We start from the raw sequence: 19,340 nt of genomic DNA, 5'->3' as shown, positions 1-19,340 counted from the left end.
AACCACGTGAAATTCTTCCTCCAGTGTTTGAAGTCAAAAGCGTCATGACTCATCATTGCTCAAGATGGTGGCATGGTGGCAGCATTGAAATCCATGTGGACACACAGCAGACCATGGTGTAGAACCTCACATGTCCACAGGCACTTCCCTTGAATTCTTCCACATTCCCTACACACTCCAGTTCTAATCCCAAGGATACGTCTTGCGCAGTAGCACTTCATATATTTTACTTTGCAGATTCCGCACACAGCCACTCGCACTTTGTGCGCACCGTGCATCTGTATCAGCATTGTCCGCATACCCATCCACCCATCCTCCCCATGTCCTTAGATGTCCATTGGTGCGTTTTCTCACTATATTCCCATCTTAACTAATTGTTTCCATCGCTAATTCTCAGCCTAGCACTATGCACGCAGCCGAGACCCTATTACCTATCTCACGTACTATATTTAGCTTACTCGGCTCGCTACATCAGACCTGCGTGCCTAGCGGCGCTTAGCCATCTTTACATATACTATCTCTTTACTCTATTTTTGAGGTCGATTTTCTGCCCACTTTCTGTGTCTCTAGATACTAAGAATTTTACTCGTTGTTTGCAAGTGACTATTTAAAGTTGCGCGCTTTGGTTCTCAGTCTCCATCTTAGCATCAGCCAACCTTAGTTGGGGTGTTAACACTCATCTTGTCTCATCTTTCTCTTGCTTCTCTTGCTTGCTTGTCTCTCACCTTCGCTCATGTGCGCTACCTTCGCGTCGCACACCTCGACCTTTGCCTTTCGCACTTGTGCGTCATTGTGCACGTTCGCCTTCCATATATCACATCATTTCCACTTTGCATGTTACTTAGCCCTAGTACTTCATTAGTTGTTTGGTGTCCCTCTTTTTTTACAAAGAGAGGTTTCCTTTACTCAGTTAGCTGCCCTTGGGATGACGATTTCACTCTCGCCCGGGTCTATCTGTGTTTGCTTAGCCTAGCACCAACTTTCCCCACAGTTTAGATTCCTCATCTTCAACTGGTGTTCCCGATTAGGTCATCAGAGGTTTCTATATAGCATCTGCATTGATGATGGGGTTTCTTTCACTTGGGGGGTTTCTCATTAGATTTATCCTGAAATGAACACTCAAGTTAAGCGCATTATGAACACTTACAGATGCTTATGACCTCACTAGCGATCTCATGCGATTGGTGGGGAGCTCAGGGATGAGTTTGATGGTGCAGGTAACAGCTGTCATTGGAATGTTACAGCCAGGTCGGAAGATCCAACCCATCCCATCCTGATGATAAATGTGTTTCACATGGTACATGCCAGCAGTCACATCCTCAGTAGGCATTGCTGTGATATAAAAGTACTGAACATATAGAAGAGGTGAGTCTTCAAGATAGCGGGGCAATGCTTGACTTTTCCTTGCAATGGGTTGAAAGATGCAACATACTTGTGTGATATAGATATCTGAACAGGCTTGTGAGCATGTGAATGGTGCCAGCAGTGAGATACTCACCATTGCTGGAAGATAATTGCACAAGAACTGTGTCACAATTGCCTACAGGAAAGGCCTCTGATGGTGGAAACACTTGGACAATTTGACTTGGTAAAGATGAGGAATCTAAACTGTGGGGAAAGTTGGTGCTAAGCTAAGCAAACACAGATAGACCTGGGTGTGAGTGAAACATCGATTCAAGGGCAGCTGTCTGGGTAAAGGGAAACCAAACTAGTAATAGGGTGTAAGACATGCAAAGCACAAGGCAAGAGTGATGCAGTAAATGATATGCAGACGTGCAAGTGTGAAAGGCGAGATGCAAGATGCACAACATGAAGGTAGTGTGCATGAGCGAAGGCGAAATATGAACGAGCAAGAGAGACTAAAGAGAGACAAGGTGAGACAACTAATAACACCCCAACTAAGGTTGGTTGATGCTAAGGCCAAGGGCAGACAACTAATGCGCGAGACTTAGATAGTCACTGCAATCAATGAGTAAAATTCCCTTGTATCTAAGGACACAGAGAAAGTGGGTGGAAAATTGACCCAGTACATAAGTAATAGAGGGGTATAAGTAAAATAACTAAGCACCACTAGGTGCACAGATCCGATGTAATGAGCTGAACAGGCTATAAATAGTACACAAAGTATGTAACAGGGTCTCGGTTACGTGTGAAGTGCAGAGCCGAGTATTAGCGATGGAAAACAATTAAGAAAAATGGAAATATGATGGGAAAAATGCACCAATGAATTTCTAAGGACATGGGATGGACAAGCGGACGAATATGTGGACAATGCGAGCGCGGATGCATGAATGTGAGAGGCTGCATGCAGAATCTGCAAAATAAAACAAGTGCACTAATGCACTAGAAGTATCCTGTGGATTAGAGCTGGAGTTTGTAGGGAAAGTGAGAGAATTCAGAGGAAAGTGTCTGTGGAGATGTGAGTCTCTACATCGGCATCACAACTTGCGACTGGAAAGTAGACAGCGGTTGTAAATGAAACTTGTTTCATGTTTTGACTAAATCTTGTATGCATGTCCAGACTGTTATTGGGGTGCTCTGGGACAAATTATTGATATATTCTGTGAGCACCGCGCCAAAATCAGGGAGATTGTAGATGGATTGCAGTTTGGTGATAGGAAGTGACTTTTGATCAGGAGAGATGGTGACATGAAATGCGGCATTGGCTTCAATGGACAGAATTCCCTTTAAAAAATGGTTGCGGACAGGATGGGGGCTGTGGAAGTGCTTTTGCTCACTAGGGAGCACAAATGCTATCTGTTAAGAACGTGCTCAAGGGTCAAATCTGAAGGGTTTGGCTTCAGCTTGTGCACTGTGCCCCTTACCCGAGTATGTGCCCTCTAGCTTCTGAAGGCTAATGGTGCCTTAGCTTTACATTGGAAGAGTGGTACATTTTATGGATCAATACATTTACATAGATTGTAAATGAGCTTGAGCGTGTGGTTGTCTGTTTGATGAGGGAAGAGGTGAGCACTACTGAAGTCGCTTTGGGTAGCCATTGTAAGTGGTGATGCATTTTTTGAGACACAAGCAATAAGCTGTGCCTCTGGGAGATTGGCTGTATATGCAATGAGCAGAGTGATGCAGAATTGGATATAACCCATAGGGTCCAGCATATATTCGCCAGTCCTCATGGCGACCTTGCAATTGGCAAATATGATATCCATGCATTTGTGGAACAGACGAGCATGGAGGAGTGTTTGGAAATCTGGGTGAATGTCAAACTTTGGAATTGGGATAAATGCAACACAATGTCATGCATGAGCAGTGGCTTTCATTCAAACTTCAGATTGGATGTTGCCGATTGTAAGGAACACTAGGTGCATTTCTAAATCTCCTGACATCCTTGTTACAGACATCTTGTCAGATGCAAGAATAATCAGTACCATGATCACACCTTCTGGAAGGTTGTTCTGTTGTAAAGCACTGAGCGATCCACCTTACTACTAACAAAGAATCATACCTGAATAGTGAACACCCTGTTAGTAGTAAAAAAAATTGCTGTATTTATGTTCCAAGCTGGTCATGACAATGTGAGGATTGTACATCATATGATTGGAAAAGATTGGATTTGCAAATAGGCCTTTGACGACTCTGAGGGTGTCACGCCAGATAAGCTCAATTGGTCACTCAGTTATGTAGTTGGTGAATTCAAGCGTGGTTGATTGCCACTCCGGGCCACTTGGTAATGCATCGACCCAGCCAAATAGCTGATTGGCACTCTTAAAGGATGGGCTGGGTCTAGTTTTAAACTTGTGTGAGGATTAGAGTTGGTGCGGTAAAAAAAACAGGGACTGAATCATGCTACTCACCCAATCCAGCTTCAAAAATCTGTCAATATCAGTTTGCATCAGCCGTTGAACAAGGAATTTGGCTAGTTGCCATTTGGCCTGATCAATGAAGGGGTATGCTGAATTTTATTGCTTCACGGCACTTTTGGTCTGAGTCATGATCCTCCATTTCTTGCAAGATATTTTGTCCCCGTCCAAACAGATAGCCTGATTTTGAATGGTACTAGCCAGTGACCTCTTCCTGGTCGTCATTGCCTCATTTGAAAGCTGGAGGGACTGGCAAACAGTAAGTGGGTTTGTGGGTCCAACAAGAATGCACCTGATCATTGAGATGGTCTACAACAGCAAGGTTTGAGGTGAATTCAAGTCCACAATTTGGGCATTTGATAAGGCTAACACTAAAGCCGGTCAGTTACTACTGTACCATTTGATACAACTCACCTGTGATGATTGTGTATTTCCAGTCCAGTTGCAGAGCACCCTCCAGCCTGCTCCATTGTGATGACGGTCAAAAAATCACTAAGTTCTTCGAACTCCGACAGATCTTCAGCCTATGCAGCACTGGCAGCAACAACCACTAAGTTCTTCAAACTCCAACATCTCTTACTGAATGCTCACTACAATAAGTCACATCTAGCAGAAAGTACTATAATTCCGGCTTCTCTCGACAATACTGTTTCATTGTCTATATCTACTGCATCAGGATCCAGTGGTCGGACTCCTTCCCAATTCACATTCCTTCCAAAATAGTGGAAGAGAATAATATGACTTTGACCTCCTGTCTCCTACCTTCAGAGCCCAAGTTGTTTCCCTTCCTATGCTCAGACACTTCCTCTCCAGTTTCAAATCACTCTCATGCTGATTTACTCATTGGCAGCACTCACAGTTCCTGATGTGGAATGCAACCCACAAGCAGAAGCCACCTATACTTATGTTGTGGTGCTCCCACCTAGCTGGAGCTATATTTTGCCTTAAAGACAATCCAAAGAGACCCTAATATCACCCTTGTTGATGTTGTAAAGGCAAGCAGGCCTTTTTCAGGAATTCATACATAATTTGACTGTTACAGAGGCAAGATGTTTTTTTGAGCAGTCTCTCATCTTTGTCAGATGACATCATAACACTAGCAGTGTGTGCCAAACATGCTACATAAGGGAGTCTCCATCACAAGGTCAAGCAGCTTGGCTGGGAGATATAGAAGGCACAGTATAATGAGCTACTCCTCAATACATTTGAGTGGAAGGAGAAGAAGTGTCTAAAAATGGCAGAGTCAGACTATTGTCTGTTCAGAAGGCTCTTAGTGAGCCAAGACCTCCCAGCCCTGCAGCAGGATGCTGAATACCTGGAGGAATCACATGATCATGAGCTCAAATCCCTAGCTATGGCCAATGAGCAACTCTACCAAATATCATTGATATTACCATTTGCAAGAAGATATGTCTCCCACAGGCTTCTGAACAGTAGCAACACAGGATGAGCCTGGTGAGGAGGCCAATGAGGAGGAACAATCTGATGGTTACATTGGTAGCGATTATGATGAGGTAGAAGGTGAAAGAAAGTTCTTTGCTCCTCTAGAGCACCAAAATAACTCACAAACCTATCTTTTTAGATTGATTGTTGTCCATGAGTGCCATCAGATGGCCATTGATACTCATTTATGCTACTACTCAAATCAGTTTTGTTAGCATGCTGTGGTTTATTCCTATTGCAAAACCCCATTCTCATTTGTATAATATACTATAGCAGGTTGAATAGAAGCATCATTTGTTGATGTGACTAAGTTTGACATTTGTGATATGATCAGATAACTTACTTACTAACACCACAACATCAATGAATGACCCTCCACCATCAGCAAGATCTACTGGCAGGCAGAAGCCCAATACTGTCAGAGTACGTATCAAACTCACTTTTGTTGCTTCCCTCGTATACTAACACAATTGATCTACAGAAGGGTTTCTGGCCAGATCTGCATTTAGACCTGAACCCAAGTGGCCAATCGGTCACTAATCAACTTGGTGTTATGACTGGGATAGTTCTTCTGTCAAAGGTCAAAGATAAACCAGTCTTGTTGACAGCATGTTCTGAACTCCTAGTACAAGGAGGGTTCTAATTCAAGGGTTCCGCTAGATGAGCATGATAGCTTCTATCTAGGTTTAGAGGTAAGCACTCGACAGCGACTTCTACCTATTCTATAGGTGAGTGGTTTTAGTGCTTCTACCTATCAAGAGTTCAGACTAAAACAGTGAGTAACTGTCTTAGAGATCAAGTATCAGACTATAAGGGTGGAGACCTTATAGAACAGGATTCAAGGGAAAAACCCAGTAGATTAAGTTAAGGAATACTACTGATGTACATGAGGTTTATATAGATAACAGGAAGTGGTGCAGCCATGTCAAGAAAGGTAACAAAGATAGGAAAATATTACAATCTATCAAGATAACAAAGATAGGTGAAACAATCATGCTGCACATGATGATAGTAGTCAAGATACAATCAAAAAGAAGAGAAGTGCGGACAGCCTATTTGATAAGAGAATAGCCAAGTCTAGATGAATCTAGAGTTGATGCTAGGGTTACAGAAAGAGAAAAATAAGTAAGGGTTAAATGTTATTGTAACATTTGGCTTATCTGGTGATTGCATAGCAACACCTGTGGAATATCAGATCCAGATGTCTCTCCCCTAACAATATCCATCACATCACATTCCAGTGTCTTAGCAATACCACGCACCAGCACCCCATCAATACCAAGTGCCAGTGTCCCATCAGTACCAGGCGCTGGTACCTTAGCAATCTCAGCCCCAGTACCATCAACTGCCTCACGCGCAACCTCAGTTCTGGCATCATCAACAATCTGAACCCCAACAGCAGCAGACCCTACTAAATTGACACCACACTAAATGGAATAATGATAGTGCAGTGGCAGAGACATATGTAGGCGCATTTACACTCCTCCGTAGTGCATTATCAAGGCTGCCTTCATAGCTGGATACTATCAAAGATGAGTCTTTGGCTCCCTGGGAGGCTGCACAGCTTGTTGCTTTTGCACCTCTCCATCTGGGAGAGAATATCTGTGGGGAGAGAACACAGGGTGTCATTAGAGTAAATCATCAAGTGTGTATTCAAGTACTTACTCATGATTACACAGTCTCAAAAGCACATCTCTGACACTGGAAGACAGCAACATAATATCAAACTCCCTCCCATACCAGAGATACATCCTACTACTGTGCCCAATTCAACCGAGGGATTGGTATTGGTCCCAGACCCACCTATTTCAACACACATCAAGCTCTCAACAAAATTGGCCCAAAAGTTCAAGGAAAGGGTGAAGGATAATCTTCAGGCCCTTGCACTAAATGTGGATTCCGAAACTGATGGTGCTCTTAACGACAAGCTTCATGACAAGATGATTTGCACTGCACTGTCAACTGCAAAAATTGAGCTGTTTGGTCAAGGTATCTCTTGTTAGTTTCTAAAGAATCAATGTCCTGACAAGCCTTTGTAGCGGACATTGAGGACATCAAAGGGATCGACAACTTCATGGTGGTGTTACAAGAACATCTGAACGCTTGGGCCCCTACCATTTTTCTCCTTATCCTCCTCATCACCGCCCTTGCATCATACCCTTACCCCGACCTTGCTCTTGTTATTCTTGTCATCCTCGTGTTCCCCTTCGCTCTCTACCTGTTGCTCCAGCAAAGCCAGTACATTTGGCCTGACCCTTTCTCTGACGAAGCACACCCATGCTTCATTCCACCCAATAACTGATCCTATGGACAGTCCCCTTTACCCTTACCGTCTGGACAGTAACCTATGATATGATGCACGACACATCCCCTTTGCCCTGTTTCCTTTCTTGACTCAGTGCGCAGTCGCACATTGTACTTAGACTTAGATCCGCAGTTGCACGATCATGCCCCTGCTTGTTTCACTTCCTGCTCTGTTCTTTGACTCATTTCTTATCTGCACGTTCCAGTTCGCCTATGACTCACCTTGAATGTGCCTTCCTTTTCTAGTATCACCCTTTAACCAACCCCTCTTCTAGTAGTATGAGTTATCATCCACTAATACACTTCCTCTCCTCTATATAAACTTGCTACCATGTATCTAGTTCCTTAACTTGAATCTACTTGGTTCTTGACCTCCTACTCCTAACAAGAGTGATTCCTTCTGCCTAGCCAGCAGTCTATATTCTACTTTCTTATCTGCTCATTGCGGATAAGTCTTTAGTCTTGATCTTTATCATCGACTTCATCAACAAGTAAAGCCCCTGTTAACTAGTTGGACTTCTGTCCTTCTATTAACGCAGATCTTACGACTAACCTTCGGGTGTCATAAGCCTTGGCAGATATGCTTATTGTCAAGCTTCACTTGACATAAGCTACCCAATTTGGACATAGGCGTCAAATCTTGCTTGCCAAAGCCTCGCCAAGCAAGACTCCTAACTTTGGGCTAGCCCAGAGATGTCCTCAACCATTGATGATACACGCTCTGTTTGAGCAGTCGTCAACAGATACCATCCAAGTCGTAACAGTGGCCACATTAGCTGATATGTGATGTGATTTTAAATCTCATGCAATGAATACTGTCTTGGACAGTTATGATCTGCATCCACTGTTGTTTTCTGAAGAGGACGAGTCAATACTCAGGCAAAATGGCATCAAAGTTCTACTAGAGGATTTGAAGTACCTACACCAAGTTGAACGGATATGTGTTTTCATCAAATCAGTGGGATGTCTAGCTCACCTGGCCATAGATGTTTGATGGCACAGAGGTTGAGCGGCCATTGGAGAATAAAGTCCTTGTGAACATGGTAATTTACACGTTGAAATTGGGTTTATCCGACATCATATGTGGACCGCTTGACTGTTTATTTGCAGTATGTGGCGCAACCATTTGCTATGTGCTACAGGTTTATTAAACTGGTCGTTTCATCGATGTCTTGGTGAACTCATCTATTTTTGATGATGCCTACCATGAAGTTATAACTTACTTTGATACAACTATCCATATCTCAAATACTTTGTGTGAAAGGTTTGAGGCTGTATAATAAGAAATTCTGAGACAAGTGCTCAACAATTAGATATTTGTGTTCCAATGTTGCTGATGATCAAATCAATCAATCATATCATATTGAATTGAACTGATTTGAAGCTGATAATGTCAGTCTCTTCTTCGTGTCATGTCTGTTCTCCATTGCCCTACATATTTGGTCTAGTCACATACTAAATACAACTCATCCAAGACTATACTAAATAGGGATTGTGAAACAATGCTTGAACAACATGCTCAACTCTAGATGTGTGTGAGCATCCTAAATATTTTCAAAACAATATATATTGAGTGAATCTTATGAAAGTGAAAGATTATTACAAGGTAATCAAATCTTATCTACAGAGCATCAGACATACTAGCAGTACTGATTGTAGATACACCTCATTCAAGTAAATTTTTCTTTAAAAGAAATGAAGGTGTCATACACTCACAGCAGGGTCAGAGATATTTAAGATAGATTTTGATGTTGTCCAGAATGCAAAGAATGTTTTGAAAATTTGAACTAACATAAATATGGGTAGATAACTACAGATTTCATTCATCTTTTGTGCAAAATCCAAAATATTAAGGTTTGGCAGTCATTTTCCTAGTGACCATACATCACCGAAAATAAGAAATATAGTTGGAATTTAAGTGTCTGCTTAAATTTAAAGTTCTACTATGACATTTAACTTATGACAATCACTTGAAGTTTGGTCCTTGGTCACCATATTAAATTGTGACAGACAATTACTAATTAGAGTCTGTTCAGATAGCAAATTTCAAAATTGAAATTTGCTTTGTTATTGTCCTGAGATCGGTCACATTACACTGATAATAGATATTGATAAAATCATTGTACAGTGCTATTGTTCATCATTATCCAGTCTGATGCAGGTGATATGTTGGATCTAATAGATACCAATATGGAGGAAGATGATGATGATGAGTTGGATCTACTTGAGGGGATGTTCTATCCTGCAGCTCATACAGTCTCTATGATTGTTGTTGATGCAGCTAATCAGGCATTCGGAACATATTCAAAGGCCCACCTCGAGAAGGTTCCTTATCACACCTTAGCTCTGTCAGGAATGGCATAAGTCAATGAAATTCTCACTGGACATCCAGATTGCATTTAATGTGAACTTGGTGTATACTGGCACATTTTCTATATTCTTCTAAATCTACTTCATATTTTAGGATGTTGAAACTCGAAGCATGTCATCCTTGAGGAGCAATTGGCCAACTTTCTTTATGGATGTACCATAGGTCTTTTTGTCCACCACCTTAGTATGTGCTTTCAATACTCTAATGATACAATATCAAAGTATGTCATTCATTCTTATCATACTATGCTTGTTGCTGAAAGCATAGCAATGTATTTTAAAGATATTTCTAACATATTCTTGTGGAATTCTTGTGCCCCCTCATCTATACTACATATGTCTGGCTATCTGATATACTAAATCTGATACCCCCTGAGATCTCTCAGAATCCCAAGTTTTATCCCTACTTTTCTGATACCATTGGTGCTATTAAAAGTGTTCAAGGTGTTTCCTTTCCTGAAACCTCGCTAAGCTCAGCAAAGATGGCAAAAATTTCGTAAACTTCTGTAAAGTTTGGCAACGAGAATCAAAGAAATGTGCCACAGCACAACTGAAATTCAATCTTTGATTGAATGTTTTGCTATTTCCGGTACACTGTCTGTCCCCTATTAATGTAGGTAATAAGCTTATCTCTCTCTTGATTTCCAAAGATTCCCTATCTTTCCCTGCACAATAAGCTGTTTGAGCAACTGGATGAGGCTGAACTAGCCTTAGCCAAGGCCAGGGTAGAGCATAACACCATTAGCTTTAATAATCTTTATGATTCTGATTCTGACTCTGACTCTGATTCTGATTCTGATCTTGATCTGATACTTACTCCTCCATCTCCTCTTACCCCACAATTCTCTGACCTTTTAGACATCAGCTCCTTTTCTAGTAATGAATCTAATGGCCTCACTACCCATTACGATTGTGTTCATGATATCATTGCTGCCCTCCGTAATGAGGTTACTAGGGCTCATATTCTTCATAGACCAGATGCACCTCCTATGCGAGCCTCTCAAATCTAGCTCCTCCATGACTTTAGGCAATCTTGACACCACCTCTTCCACAAGAAATTACATGTCAATCCAGACATATTTGATGACATCCTTAATCAAATCTCTAATTACCCCATTTTCACTAACCAATAAAACAATCTCCAACTTCCCATTGCTATCCAGCTAGCAATTTTTCTCAACCATACTAGATACTATGGTAATGCTATCTCTCCTAATGATGTGGGCCAATGGGCAGGTGTTAGTGTTGGATTGGTAATCAATTGTAGTAACTGTGTAATGATTGCCCTCCTTGATCAGCATGACACATTCATCTGCTTTCCTACTCCTGACTCTGACAATGCTGAGCATGCTCAGCAATATGTCAAATCCAAGTCTTGCCCTGAGTAGAGAGGTGGCATCTTTGCAATTGATGGCTCAGCTATTAATTTGTATGAGAAACCTGGTCTTTATGGTGAGGCATTTTATGACAGAAAGTCTAACTATTTCCTCAACTGTCAAGTATTTTTTTTCTTATTCTAACGGTTAGAAATTAATATAAAATCTTAGACAATTATTATGCCCCACAACCTCCTCATTGCCGATTATTCACTTGGTCACCCTGGAAGCACACATGATGCTTATACCTTCAAATCTACTCATGTTTATCAGGAGTATGCCACACTTCTTCCCAACAACCATTGGATTTGGGCTGATAGTGCATGTCCACTTGAAAAGTGGTGTATTCCACCTTTCAAGAAGCCACAGAAGGTAGGTTGACAAGGGACCAGAAGACCTTTAATATATATCTATCCAGGATATCTCCTAATTTTTCTGCTGATTTTTCTGATTTTTTACTGATTTTGATCTATCCAGGTTCATATTCATGTTGAGCACACATTTGCTGCTTTGAAGGGGTGTTTCCAGTCTCTTAAGGAGCTTCACTACCCTATGCAGACCCACAAAGACTTTTAGATTACTCTGCATTGGGTCAGATGTTGCCTTATTCTTCACAACATGATTATTAAGTTTGAAGAAAAATGCAACAAATCTACAATCAGATGGGCCATTCAAGAAGGGCACCATACTCTGCGTGAAGAGTATGAAGGACCAGATGGTGATGAAGTGGTGGGTGATAGATCATATGAAGGCACTCCTAGTCAAGCATACAGGGCCAGGTTGATGGATCAATTATTTGATAGCACTCACTCAAATTCTTAGCGTCGGCAAGGATAGATTGAAACAAACACATGCTTTGACATGTAAATGTAGATGTAAATGTAACACAGGTAGCAACTATCAAATGATGACATGTAACGAGATGCAAGAATACATAAGACAACAAGGTGTGAGAATACTTAAAACAACAAGGCATGAGACAACAAGCGAAAAAAGCAAGGAGAAAACATACAAAAAGCAGTGCGAACAGGAAGATCACTTCTGGTTGAGCTTGGCATATTCAATACATAGGATCATCAGCTCCTTCTCCAACTCCAAAGCCTTTGCATCCACTTCTCGCAAGTGAATCTCCTGGACCTTACTCTCCTACATGCGCTGATGGACAAGAGCTGCATCCACACACTCGTGGATGCACTTTTCACATCAAAAAACCATATTCCTTTTCTTGACGATGAGCATTCATCTTGGCCATGAGACACTCGTTCTTGAGCTGGTATAATGCAAGCTTGTCAAAGTGCATGCACTTTAAATCATCATTCAACATTGCAACCTGCTCCTGAATTTCTGTTCGGAAACACTTTTTCCCTGAATATCTGCTGCTTGGTTTGTCCAAGAATGAAGTTTGTGATGTTGGGGAGGGACATTGAGGAGAGGATCATCTGTGTACTGATGAATTCCTTGATGATGATGTGGCAGAAGAAGCTTCACTATTCTCATGCAGGATGACTTGATTGACATGCGACTTGAATGAGACATGACTATCATGAGCAGAGGTGTGGGGAAGTAACAGAGATGGAGACATGGGCATCTGCCATTTCTTTCCACAGGCCTTTTTTGATTTGGGTGCGCTGTTTAAATTGAACATGTCCTCAGTTACAAGGGGTTTCATCCCCATTGTCCATGCAAAGATCTTCCATATCATCCAAAATGGGGGCATTGTCAAATGGCAGCTCATAATTTGTGAGATCTGGAGGGGCCGGAGAATAGTTGTCATGGCCAAAAGACTGACCACTGGGAGTAGGGGGGAAGGGGTGTATGACCAAATTGGAGTGGGGAGCCAGCAGCGCTGCCTCCATCATTGCTTACAGGATCTTGTGGAAAATTCCATTGTTGGAAGGAGCTGGCACTGCCGCTTTCCTGAGCATTTTGAGGGGAGGAATAGTTGAATTGGAGTGGGAAGCCACCAGCACCAGCAGGCAGAGTCAAGGGAAGAGGCATATGTGCTATTTGCATGGGGGGGTCAGTCAAGCTGGCTCCATAGACACTTGGAGGACAGTGGGTATAGTCTGCTGGTGGTAGATCAGCATAGTCACTCATGTATTGTGGGGTGCAGGTGCCAGAGGAAAGCACCATGTAGTCAGATTGCAGTGAGCTAGCACTGCCTGCAGCAGGGTTAGCAGACAGGAGGTGAAGTTGCAGAAGGGCCTGCAACCTGCCTGCAGGAAGGTTTTGTGAAGTTCCCTCAGGACATGTGCAAATAGGTCACCCGCATGGTCAACACCTGGTTTCGATGAGGTTTTCTTGGGATACATCGCAGAATTCCACAGGTCATTGAAAAGAATAGATGAGGACGAAAGAGAATCGCTGCAGAATGGACTTGCAGATATATTTTGCAACCTTCACTGTCTTCCGGCAAGCACAGGAGCCATCTGGAGGGTCAAACAGTCCGCCATAGTCTTCATCACCAACCCAGCATTCTACAAGATCGAATGCTTGGGAAGAGCTGGCATTGGCCAGAGAGCACCCATCGCTCGCAGGCCAGTGAATATAATCAAGGGAAAACACATTTTTGCGGCGGATTTGATGGATATCACACCTTTCGACGCTTTTGGGGCTCTCATAAAGAAGTCTGACAGGCAGAAACGCAGGGAACTTCGCAAACGACTGAATCAGGCAAACAAACACAAGAGAATCCCTCCCTCTGCATGTCCTCGCAAGGCCAGACCATTCCCAATGAATCTAGTAGAACCTATGGACTCGGCAAGGCATGATGAAATGGATGTAGATCGACCTTGATGTACATACATGATATTATACCAGCTCAGCATGATAATTCGACCAAAGTGTTTCACTGTTGTATTTCAGGAATCTGCGCAGGAACTAGTTTTGATACGGAAAGCCAGGACTTAATGATGTGACTAACTTGGACAACTTGCGATTTACAGCTCTATGCATGTAAACAGTGCAAAAAGAGAAACAAAGGCCGAGACTGTTATTGACAGTTGACCCACATGAAAAAGGATGGGGGAGGAGTGCGATCTATTTGTGCCCACATCGTCGCAATGGTGTAGAAAAGGGGCACTAAGGAGGGTTTACCTATCTCATTGTAGTCCGAAAAATATAACCCCTAACTCGATTCCATTGGTTCCTATTTTATGACAGGTTAGCTTTCAGGTTGTTCAAAAATTTCAAAAATGAGTATTGGGAATGCTGCTTAGTACCCCTGTCTCTATAATATTGCCTCCTTTGTGTAGATCACATGTATGTCTTGTTGACATTTGCGAACTTGTTTTTTAAAAACAATTTTTTTAAAATAAAGTCTAAAACACTGTAATAACAAGTGTTGGAAATCATTGCTGCTGGTCTGCCGCTACAGCCATTGAGAAATAAGGATTTAGAATAGTTCAACTTGTCAGTCAGGCTGTGTCCAAGTTGATCATGTGCTTATGTTGGTGGCATAACTCTAGGCTATTGCACTATCCTTCATGATTGATTTTGTTTCCATTCATATAACCTTCTCACTTTCTCACTTTCAAATTGAGATTTCACTGGGGGTCATTAATACTATGGGACGAAAGTGAATGATGCCACATGTAATGCTGGGGTGCTCAACCTGGGGTCGGTTGTTTTGACCTTCATATGACTAAATTGACTGCATTACAGGGGTAACTGATCCTTTTACATTTAGGAGCCTAACAGAAATTTGATTTGTAAAAGTCTTATTCTATGTGTCCACCTGTCCGCATCTGCTTATGTAAGCAGGGTCGCCCCTGTCTTGCTACCTCACAATGATCGATTTTTTCAGCCTTTGTATGACTTGCCTTGCTTCGAATATACATCTCAATTGAAGTTATTGAACCACCAGAATCTGAATGCAATGATTATTTTGACTGAAAAAATTATTTGCTATAGTTATGAGTAATGAGTGACTGTAAGTCAGCAATACTAATGTGCTTGACCCAACGGTCGATTGGCTCAGCATTTTAATGATTTAAATATCTCAATCTCAAGCTACATAAAACTAAAATCAATCTATGTACATTTTGGAGCAACAGATCTCTGATATATGGAGTCTTGTGTCAAGTTTGCCCACCTGTCCGACCCCATCAGCAAGTAGAGTTTGCAGGAAATATAACACATCTTTGATGATCAACGATGTGTTATGCTTCCTGCAAACTCTACTTGCCTTGGTATGTTCATACCTCTTCACTTATGATGATACTGATGAGTTACTGGCTTTGAAGCACTCGACCCCAATGTCAAGATTGCATATGCCGAACATCAGTGGGACAAGGAGTCGTTCAATGAGTACTACTGTGATGTGGCCCTGACCTCTGTTGCTGTAGAGGCTGACAACGAACAAGGGATATCTGTTACAACTTGGATGGTATCTGTTGGCGACGCTCAAACAGAGCGTGTGTCGTCAACGGTCGAGGACGTCCTTGGGCTAGCCCAAGGTTAGGGGTCTTACTTGGCAAGGCTTCGGCAAGTAAGATTTGATGCCTATGTCCAAATCAGGTAGCTTACGTGAAGCAGGTGCTAGACGATGAGCTGTATCTGCCAAGGCTTATGACACCCGAAGGTTAATTGTAAGATCGTCGTTAATTAGAAGGACGGAAGTCCGACTAGTTAACAGGGGCTTTGCTCGTTGACGAAGTCGATGAGTAAAGATCGAGACTATAGGCTTATCCGCGAAGAGCAGATAAGAAGATAGAATATAGACTGCTGGCAAGGCAGAAAGGGATCACTCTGGTGAGAGTAGGAGGTCAAGAACCAAGTAGATTCAAGTTAGGGAATATGTTACATGGTAGCGAGTTTATATAGAGGACAGGAAGCGTATTAGTGGATGATAACTCGTACTACCAAGAGAAGTAAACAGTAAAGGGCATAACCATAAAAGGAAGGCACGTTCAAGGTGAGACACGGGTGAATCCTGAACGTGCGGATAAGAAGGTAAGTCAAAGATCAAAAATAAGAAGTGAAATGCGCAGGGGCACGATCGTGCAACTGCGGAGCTAAATATAAGTAGCATGTGCGACTGCGCACCAAGTCATAGATCAAGAAAGGGAAAGGGGTAAAGGGGATGCATCGTGCATCATATCATAGGTTACTGTCCAGACGGTAAGGGTAGGAGGACTGTCCACAGGATCAGTCAGGTGGTGGAACAGAGCATGGGTATGCTTCGTCAGCGAACGGATCCAGCCAGATGTACTGGCTCTGCTGAAGCGACAGGTAGAGAGTGAAAGGGAATGCGAGGATGACAAGGATGACAAGGGTAAGGTCGGGGTAAGGGTATGACGCGAGGGCTGATACGAGGAGAATGATGAGAAAAATGGTAGGGGCCCAAGCATCTAGATGTTCTTGTAACAATATCTGACTTGCATGGTCAGTATGGCTGTTCATGGGTGCTTGCAGCTGTGCAAGCATGTCTCGCATCAGATTGCACCAAGCTGAACCCTCGCGCTGAACTTACGGCTTATCTTGGAAGTCCTCTCGAGCAGACTGATGATGTCGTATGTTGGTGGGGGGTGAGTGTTTATGCTATCACAAGCATACAAGTTGACTAACGAAAATTTGTCAGCACCACCAGTCACAGTACCCAAATCTTTCATGCATGGCCAGGGACTACTTGCCCATACAAGGCTCCAATCAATCTATGTACATTTATGAACAACAGGCCTCTGATATGTGGTGTCTTGCTTCAAGTGTGTCCACCTGTCCGCATTTGCTTATGTAAGCAGGGTCGCCCCTGTCCTGTTGCCTCACCCAAAGGTTGATTTTTTCAGCCTTCATATGACTTGCTTTGTGTCAAATAGACATCTCAATGGGGGTTATTGAACCATTGAATTCCAATGGTAATGCTACTTTTGTTCAAAAAAATCATGTTCTAAAGCTATGAGTGAAGAGTGAGTGTAAGGTTGCCATGCTGAGGTGCTCAATCAAAGGTCGACTGTCTCAGCCTTTTGATGACTTCAATGTCTAAATCTCAAGCTCAATACAACCACAATCAATATATGTACATTTATGAGCAACAGGCCTCTGATATGTGGTGTCTTGCTTCAAGTGTGCCCACCTGTCCGCATTTGCTTATGTAAGCAGGGTCACCCCTGTCCTGTTGCCTCACCCAAAGGTTGATTTTTTCAGCCTTCATATAACTTGCCTGGCTTCAAATGGAACTTGATCCTAAGGTTATTTGACGCTCTGAATGCGATGGAAATGCTGATTTTGTCTGAATAAATCATGTTTCAGAGTCATGCTACCCCCTCCCCCTACCTACTCAACAATGAAGCATGATTTTATGTATATACTGATGTAAAAAGGATTTAAATAGTGTCTTTGGATCATACAAATAGATTGAAGATGGGTTCGAAGTGTTTTTGGCCAATATGAAATGTAATGTGTAAGTTGACCTCATACCCCCCCTCAAAGATTGATTTTTCTGGCCTTCCCATGACTTGCCATGGCTCCAACACTATTTTTACTGGGGGCTCTTTATGCCTGCGAACAAGATGGTCAAGCCCAAATTGTCAGAAAAAATCAGGTCATTGAGACACAGAAGGTCCTCCTCCCCCCCCTAACTCATATATCTTCCTATTATGTAAATACTGGTATGTAGAAGGGTGTCCCTACTGTTTTACAATGATATAAATCGATTGAGAATGATACCAGAGTGATTTGAGACCATACAAAGTGACATGTGCGAATTTGTCACATACCCCCCTCAAAGATCAATTTTTCTAGCCTTCCCATGACTTGCATGCCCTCCAAAAGCATTTTTCCAGGGGGCTCTCAATGTCCCTAAACACGATGGTAAAGCCCAATATGTCAGGAAAAATCAGGTTGTCGAGATATGGAATGTCCTCCTCCCCCCTCCTACCCCCTATATCGCACCACACTCGAATCTGACTCAAGACTGATGCTGAAAATGGTGTTCCTACTGTTTTTCAGTCGTACAAATCGATTGGAGATGGTCCCAGGGTGTATAGAGGTCGCCAATATTGCGGTTTGGTGGAGGGGCAAAAAAGTCAGTATTTCGACCATATCTCCATATTCCAACCACTGTTTTTCTTAATTCTTGGTTCATATGATTCCTGGAAGATGCCTCTAAATGATGTACCAGCCCAGGAAAAGATATTTTTTCCAAAGTTTGAAACCTATTTCTGTTTTGACCATATAAATATGCCGTGGGCCAATGCCTATGAGAATTTGGGCAGTACAAGCAGTTTGCTTGCCACATTTTTGGCAAGAAGGGAGCTATGTCTGAAGGTGATATCCTGATTGATAGGGTATCCGACTACTTTGCAGACTTCAAACCTATCGTTGACGAATGGCGCACTTGAATTAATCACATGGCGTCAAATGCCGAAGAAATCATCGTTCATGACCATATCTTTCAAATGCTTGTCGGATTCATTATGAAACTTGACAGTAGTAAAGAAGAAACCCCATTGGACTCTCCGCTCCTTCCTGTAGCTCCTTTGAGTGCCCCAACTACTCATCGTACTGGGGCTCCCCCCAGGCCTTCCCTACGACGTTCATTACGACTCAGCACAGGCCGGACCTAACAATACAGCATGAGCTGACACAATTCTGATGCCCCTTCCTAGAATATCCTTCATTCGACCTCGCCCATACATCTTTTTTCTTCTTTCATGCTACCTTTCTTAGTACAAGCGATGGCCTTTGGTCATTGCGATTTAAGGACACCATTACAAAAGTAGACTTTTGTACTCAATATTAGCCGTATCTTTGAATACTGCAGGAGTATTGTATGACAATGACTCACCTGTCTGTCTAAATGGTCGACAAGTTTGTTGAGCAAGATCTGATTGCGGGATTTCCATGTTGAGTACAACAATATATGTATGTCAAATCATACCACTAGGAATGAAATCCAACAGTATCTATGAATCCTTGCAACACATCATCAGTGAATTCATGAGACCTTGATATTGTAGCTGTGCAAACTGTAGAAGTATATAATTTTGCTCCTGCAAAATATGATCATTTATACTGTTAAAATTTTGAT

The 19,340-nt window shown here is 42.4% G+C and overlaps 3 protein-coding genes across 3 annotated transcripts; all 3 read left to right on the top strand.

Annotated features, from left to right (window-relative positions):
* Window positions 1-5,052: 5,052 nt before the first annotated feature.
* EDB93DRAFT_1101928 (uncharacterized protein) lies at window positions 5,053-7,264 on the top strand (the record flags this gene model as incomplete). The annotated part of the gene is made up of 10 exons (XM_041447157.1): window positions 5,053-5,229; window positions 5,264-5,339; window positions 5,596-5,684; window positions 5,743-5,841; window positions 5,888-5,953; window positions 6,028-6,036; window positions 6,163-6,195; window positions 6,511-6,573; window positions 6,778-6,906; window positions 6,941-7,264. 10 exons carry the CDS (start codon window positions 5,053-5,055, stop codon window positions 7,262-7,264), a joined length of 1,065 nt encoding a protein of 354 aa, XP_041310520.1.
* Window positions 7,265-11,068: 3,804 nt separating this feature from the next.
* Window positions 11,069-11,323, top strand: EDB93DRAFT_1080523 (uncharacterized protein; the record flags this gene model as incomplete). Its single annotated transcript, XM_041445540.1, has 1 exon — window positions 11,069-11,323. A coding segment is annotated over one exon (255 nt), but the record flags the coding sequence as incomplete, so codon positions are not given.
* Window positions 11,324-11,899: 576 nt separating this feature from the next.
* EDB93DRAFT_1047827 (uncharacterized protein) lies at window positions 11,900-12,115 on the top strand (the record flags this gene model as incomplete). The annotated part of the gene is made up of 1 exon (XM_041444644.1): window positions 11,900-12,115. A coding segment is annotated over one exon (216 nt), but the record flags the coding sequence as incomplete, so codon positions are not given.
* Between the last annotated feature and the right edge of the window lie 7,225 nt (window positions 12,116-19,340).

Source organism: Suillus bovinus (genome assembly GCF_016758785.1).
Source record: "Suillus bovinus strain UH-Sbo-P2 chromosome Unknown EDB93scaffold_11, whole genome shotgun sequence".
Lineage (NCBI taxonomy): Eukaryota > Fungi > Basidiomycota > Agaricomycetes > Boletales > Suillaceae > Suillus > Suillus bovinus.
The sequence above is the reverse complement of the archived record's forward strand: the minus strand, read 5'-3'. Positions and strand labels throughout refer to the sequence as shown.